The sequence below is a fragment of the Phaethon lepturus genome, unplaced genomic scaffold (genome assembly GCF_000687285.1).
Source record: "Phaethon lepturus isolate BGI_N335 unplaced genomic scaffold, ASM68728v1 scaffold21141, whole genome shotgun sequence".
NCBI lineage: Eukaryota > Metazoa > Chordata > Aves > Phaethontiformes > Phaethontidae > Phaethon > Phaethon lepturus.
The window spans coordinates 14,675-21,770 of NW_010518700.1; the positions used below are offsets into that span (position 1 = coordinate 14,675).

A 7,096-nucleotide genomic window follows, 5' to 3' on the forward strand; every position below is an offset into this window, starting at 1 on the left:
GATTTAGAAAAGTACTGCCAACTACAGGGGAAAGAAAATCTGGCTGACTTGTCTGCTGCCAATGTGACATTTTGAGAACTTCAACTTCCCTCATTTCTACAATCTCTGATGGCTCATTTTCCTGATTTACCAGTATAAGGGTCAGCATCAGAGATATCTAAAAACAGAAAGCTGCCAACACAGCTAGACAGTTGGTGGCAGCTGTGATGTATTTGTGTTAGTGTGCAATTGTCACCATGTACCTCCTACCTTCATAAGTCACCACTGACTTTACCTGGACAAGATCCACAGCTGTTGTAGAAAAATCACAGCAATAAACAAAAAGGCCTGGGTCACTGAAATAAATAAAAGAAACCATCATCATTTACATAAAGGTGCTCCACAGGAATTACAGAAGTGTTTCACATGCACAGAGCACAGAATTGGGAGCCAGAAATCCTGGGGTTTAGTCTATCTCTGTCAGTAATACGTTGTGCATTCTAAAACCAAAGATTCCTAAGCTCAAAACACAATCATTTGAAGTCGCACATGGCAAATGTGCCATTTGCATCTGGCCTTCCTCTGAGATTGTCTAAACTAAGAACACGTGCAATATTTTTCCAGTTGTTCTTCAGTGGCTAGTATATCATGCAGGTAAAAACCTATTGAGAACTACTTACTTGTTGGTTTGTAAAATTGGGAAGACTGTATTTCCAGCACCACAGCCAACCTGCACAAACAAAGTAGGTGTACACATAGTGAAAATAATTTCTTCAGCTTGCCTCATGCAGCTAATTTCAAATCATCTCTTTACAGCCATGGAACAAAGAGAAACTCATGAGTAACAACTGAGCATAGCAGCATCCATCTGCAAATCTCACTGCAGGATCCGAGTGTGTTCAGCTCTGAGGAGCAGGCTTACATACAAGCATTTGTGGGAAACCACTAAGCCAGTTCTCGTAGAAATCTTACTAACAAGCTATATATTTTTACTCTTTTGGAAACTGTTATTGCTGTAATCCCAAGCATAACAACCAATATGAGTCACTGAAGCATTGGCAAAGGCCATGGATTAGTTGCATTCACTTCCACAGAAAATCAGGGCAATGGAGAAAGGAGTTTGCATTATTGTAATTACATCCTGCTGTTTCAGAGTTTCCTTCACTAGATGGCTCTTCCTCAAGTTACAACTAGGCCTAAAAAGATTCTGCCTTGTTCCTCTCACTTGTTCCCATTTGAAGAGAAGATGGCGCACACAACTGGGTTTGGGGAATTTGCCTCTGAATATTTAAGGAATCAGTAAAATTGAAATAGACTGAGCAGAAAACACCACTGATGGCTTGTAGTGACAGATATTACTGAAAGTACTCAAGTGAGACAGACAGGAAAGCCACAAGGACCCAAGAACACCAAAGTCTGAGGAAGTCTCAAGACCTCAGATTAAATTAAAAAATTGGAAGGACAGCTCATATTGACTCTCCCTGGAAGGGTGGAACTTCCAAGAACATGAAGAATCCAACAACAGCAGTGATATCTACAAACTACAGGTGGCAGAGCAAAAGGTCATTATCGGCTGTCATTCCTACAGACTCCTCTGGCACAAACTCTGTATCAGTCTGAGATTCTCTGTTATTACATGGGCCATAAGGAACAAACCAAAGAGCATCTTTACATTCTTGGTTTTGTTGTTTTGTTTCGCATGTCCCAAGGCAAACAAGAGTCAGCAAAAACATGCAAAACAAATGACAAGGGAAAGCTTTATACAGGCAAGTAAAAGAATCAGCTTCTTCAGAAGATTACTTTTAAATGATTGTTTCAACAGCTGATAGTAATAGTTTGTCTTTTAAACTCAGAAACTTCTTACGGTCTTTGTGCTCTGCCAATTCACACTCTGAACCAAAAGAAACCCAACAGAATTAAATTATAAGCTACCCTCTGTTTTTTGCATTTTACTGAACTAAGGCAATCATCCCACTCACTCGCTGTTTGCCAGTGATACATATTTTTATGTCCCAGTCACACTAACAGTGACACCAGGGATTGTTTGATGTGTGACACTCTGGTTTACAGCTATTACCTCTAATATACGGTAAGATGCAGATGATCCTGGGTAATCTCCATCACTTTGATTCAGCTCACTATACTTCTGTGTAGCCAACTCCTCTGTGCAGATCTTAGGTGTGTTTTTTATCAGGTTTAACTGGTTCGCTGCCCTGGTTTCCAATGCACAATGTCCATTTTCACAGCTTGCCAGCCCTTCATTTTTGGATTCTTCTTTGTTACTAAATTCATGCACAGAATCCCCATTTTTATTTGGGTTCCTGTTAGGTGCCAGCTCAGGAAATTCAGTGAACAGCCAATGCCTGTCCTTGAAGAAGCCATTTTCATGGATTTTGTAAAAGTCATCCCAGTACCTCTTAGCATTCACCTCGTATTCCTCTGTAAACACAAACAAAAACATCACCAGCAGTCAAATCAGAAGGTCTCAGAGTTTAATCAGTCAGGGATCACTGCAGACATCTATTCAGCAATTCGCTTTAATAAGTAAGGTTATTGATTGAAAATCACCTTTATTTAAATTGTGTCATCCCACATGAACACTCAGCCTGCCTCCTCACAGTTACTTTATTAGGACTAAAACAGGGAAAACAGATAGAAAAGGAAACTGCCTGTCTCCTGGTAGGATTTAAAGGAAGCTGGCAAAAGAAAAGACCTCTTTGAAGGAGGCTGGAATGAAGAAATCCAGGTTTTACTTCTGTCTCTAACACTAACTTGTTAAGTTCACTGGAACAATTAATTTGGAGCCTCATGACACTGTCAAGCACTTACAACTTCTAAGGAATTCTATGACAGCTGCCTGGAGCTGAAGAGCTCCTGTCCAACATGCTACCTCTTTTTTTCAGATGGAGAAACAGAAACATTAGTTAACTATAGTTAGGCCTGTCAGAAAGTTCAATTAGCACTTGCACAATACTCTAAGATTACAGGACAGCATGTTTTACAGAAGTTTTGCTAGAGTCCAGTCTACAGCACTTTGTTTTCCGTAGTTCTGTGCATGTTAGAACATCACACACTTACGAAATTAAAACAAAAAAGGGGAATCAACAGAAGTGACCACTGCCATTAAGGTAACAGTGGAGAGCTAAGGTGGATAGATTAAAGATTTATATAAATTAACTTTAGCAGGAAGCATTATCATTTTCACACCAACTGAATACATTCCAGCAGCAAGATAAGTATTACAGAAAGCTAGAAGAACTCTTACAAAGCCACGATCTAATGAAATTCAAGTCTCCCACAGAATTATTTCCACACACCTTCACAGATTTCAGATCAAGTACAGTTCTGGGGGATCTATTTTTTCCATGGGAAGTTACAACTCCAACTGGCTTCTTGAATTCTCATCAATGTGATGAGTTCTTTGTCCTGGGAAATAAGAGCTAATTATAACATCCTATGCTTGCAATCACCTGGAGGCATTAACATCCACAGCCAGAGATCCCAACTGCATTTCAATAACATGCAACTCCTTAGCCATCTTTGCACAGCAACAAGTACATTACTGAATGCAAACGATTCTCCCACAATTAAAGACAACGACTGTATGTGAGAATGGCATAACCTCTCTCCAACATCTACTAAGAGTAAGGTTAAGAGAAAAAGCAGGCATCATAAAATTGGAGATTAGTATTACTATCTGAACTGCAGTTTATTTATTAGTCTTTCTGAAAAGCATACAAGTGTTTAGAAGATATCTGAAGGGAGACAGTAAAATGAACCAAGAACACCCAGAAAAATATGTAGCCTCAGCCAAATATAGACAAAAATGGCTTTAACAAAGAACAAGAAGTCAGTCATATATGTATTTTTAGTATGATCTATCCCTGAAGCACAAAGAGCTATCTATAAAAATAATCTCTCTACTTCAACTATAAGGATTTTCTCCTTTTAGGAAGCTTTGTCCTTAAACCCCAAGAAATTATCATGTCTGATATTAGACTAGAGCAGTAAGTTTGTGCCATGATCTCACCATAGCTCAAAGCAAGCAGAGTCAAGGCAGTTCATTATTTGCATTGGAGAACTCAATGACTGCTAATGTCAGAGGACGAAGTGTAATTCATTCAGTCCCTGGTGCACCCCTTCCTGAATTGTCACTTGGTCCATGCCCTAGTAGGGACATGCAAGGCTGCTGGGGCTGGAAATGCTCTTTCAGCTAACAAAAATACGCAGTCCTGATTCCTGATGGTCCCTAGCAATCCCATCACAGCCTGACTGTAATGGGATGCTTACCTGAGGTGCTGTAGCAATATTCCAATCCAGCCATTTTGCATTACCCACACTTTTGCCATGGTATAACGCTGAACAAGACATTGTGCTCTTCCTGTGTTCACTTACTGTGAAATTCTGTTGGATGCTATTAAACAGCTGGTATGCTCCAACCCACATGTGTGGACACTTTATTTAAAGCTCATTTACCTCATAGCCTAGTGTTTTCAAAGCACTGGAATAAAGGATCAGTAACAATATAAATGCAAAAAATCAAGGGCCAGCTGACAAAAATTATGCAATAAACAGATTTAAAGCAAAAAATGACCATATTAATTCTTCAGTCTGACTTCCTGCACAACTTTCCTTTATGCCAGAAAAGTTCACATACTACTTGCTTCAAGATCCTTTTTGTAGCATTAGCTTATGGCGACGCTGGCGTGCGAGCCAGATTCCTTCAGACTTTCTTGGTAAGGACTCCTGACCTTTCTGCTCATCTTTGTAAGGACACCCACAAAGTCAAGCCCATACTTACCCTTTCAGATTGCAGAAGAAGTGCAAACAAAAATAACTGTTCACAAAATACAGGAAGAGAATCAGGGATCCCCTGAATTGCATGGGGGCTAATTATGGAGCCTCAAAAAGAAACCAAGAAACTCTTCCACTTCTTTCTTTGTTCCCAGTCAGGAGACACATCTTCAACATAGCCCATGGAACTTCCCTCCTTCTTCAGAACAAATTCTGACAGCCCCAAGAAGTCCACAGAATAATACAGCCATAATGACCAATAGCCTGCCTTTGTTCTCCTGCTTGGACATTACTGATTCTCAAAATACTAGACCCTTCAGGCACATTTGGCTGGGCTGGCTTCCCTATGTTTCAGCCATCCCATTGTCTCCACACGCTTCCCACTGAATAGCAGCCATCAAAATTTGACTGGCCTCCATTGTTCAGTCTGGGAAATACATCATGAAGACCTGACAAACTGCTCTAACAGTAAATTGCTCCACAATTTCATAGTTGTATATAGGTTCTCAAAGCATGACAGACAGCATCCTTTAATATTAACCAGATTTTAAAATGAACTCAACACAATGGGTATCACAATAGAAACTGCTGGATACTTCTGGGAATCCAAGAAATTAGGAGGGTTGCTCTTTGGTATAATTAAATTTGCTATTGTGAACACAACTGGAAGCTATATGGGAAGTGTCTCAATAGCTCCAATAGTGTTCAGCATTGCCTTACAGATGAAACACTCAATTTAATTTGAACAAAAGGAGCAGACCCATCCTAGAACTCGGCAGGGTGTAACAAGATCATCATCAAAAGAGTCTCTTATCATATCAAAGAACAGGAAGCCATTTCACCATCATTTAAGGGACTGGATGGTATCTAAAAAGTGTGGAGGAAAGATGCATTATTAACCAGCTTGGAACAGCTTCAACCATATTACTTGCCTATAGAGCTGTGCACCTTTAGCTTGATTCAGATTCAGGTAAGCTTTGCATTTTGGATGTATAAATATCCTGTAAGCCAAGTTTGAGAAAAAAAAACTTGAGTCCTTTTTCTGCCTCTCTGATAATAAACACTTCAATCCAGATAAAATAATTTTTCTTTGCTTTTGATTTAATCATTTGTTAACCTGGTAGAGATGAATATGGACACCACTTTATTAGACCCTCTTAAGAGAAAAAACAAGTTTGCATTAGGGATAGCTCCACAGCATGCAAGCAAACAAAAGACTGCCTGTTAGAAGTTAAGCTTTAGAAAGCAAAAGCAAGCGGAGAAAACAAGACTAAATGAGGCTGTTGCTCTATGCTGAAAGAAGTTTGTTGACAAGAAACACTAACAAGTATTTAAACATACACAACATCAACAAAGAAGCTCAACCCAGGATGACTCCTCCCAGACAAGATCATTTCTGTTCTAGTAGGATGAGTCTCTGGAGAAGGTGGAAAAAGTCACAGAGAGGTAAATTAAGAACAGAAAGATTCCTCCTCCTCCTCCTCCATTTTTGCTTATCAACCTAGTGGTTGATAATGAAAAACCGCTAGGTAATGTATTTTGAACGATTCAGGAGATGGGGGGAAGGGAGGAATAAATGATAATGCATATGCAGCTCTGGCCAGACTGTTCCACTCTTGTGTGAACAAGTTAAAACTCAGCATTACAATAGCATCCAAAAGTACCTTGTTTATCTTGTGGCAATAGCTGTGAGCTGTTCTCTTGAACTTTACTCCTGGCACTGGCTTCCTGCTCTTCTGACCACTCCACATTATCCCTGTTGTAAAAAATAAGATGAACGACTCAGCTGAGAATAGCAGGGCAAAGACAGAGAAAAAAAGAGAAAGGTCTAGACAGCTCTCCAAACTGACAGCTGTGGAGCTTTTCCACGATCTCTAATTCTAGCTCAGCAGCAGTACAACAGCTAACAGCACGTACAGTTCCTGCTTCTGAATGAACTGCACTCGTAGCATTACAAAAGATGTAACTGGAAGGGAGCGCAAGAGATACCAAATCTGTCCGCTAATCCTTTTCCCTATTTGATGCTCAGACAAGTTCAGAGGAAATAAATCTTGCTATAAAACCAGGAGGACATTCAGCAAAAACAGGCCTCCTTGCAGGGGAACTGCCATTCTCACATGGGGGAAAGGACTTGTTCCTACACAGGTGACAGACAGGCAGGCCTTTGCGTGCTTTCACACAAGCAGTTCATCAACAAGAGCCATTAGATTTATGTGTCTTGAGAAAGAAAATATAGTTTTCTTTCACATGTTAAAACAAAAAAGGCAGCAGGGTTATTTGGAAAGTGTTATATTAATATTGAATCCAATTATGAGAAAAATAT

General features: G+C 39.8%; 1 protein-coding gene across 1 annotated transcript in view; it reads right to left on the reverse strand.

Moving 5' to 3' along the window:
- Positions 1-6,554, reverse strand: part of LOC104628296 (methyltransferase-like protein 2) — a gene marked incomplete at its 5' end in the record, with an annotated part of 10,583 nt that extends 4,029 nt beyond the window's left edge. The window contains 4 exons of the mRNA XM_010296827.1: positions 275-335; positions 660-709; positions 2,057-2,418; positions 6,438-6,554. Of these exons, the coding sequence (XP_010295129.1) occupies positions 275-335; positions 660-709; positions 2,057-2,418; positions 6,438-6,554 (590 nt within the window). The remainder of the gene's footprint in view (positions 1-274; positions 336-659; positions 710-2,056; positions 2,419-6,437) is intronic.
- Positions 6,555-7,096: the final 542 nt, after the last annotated feature.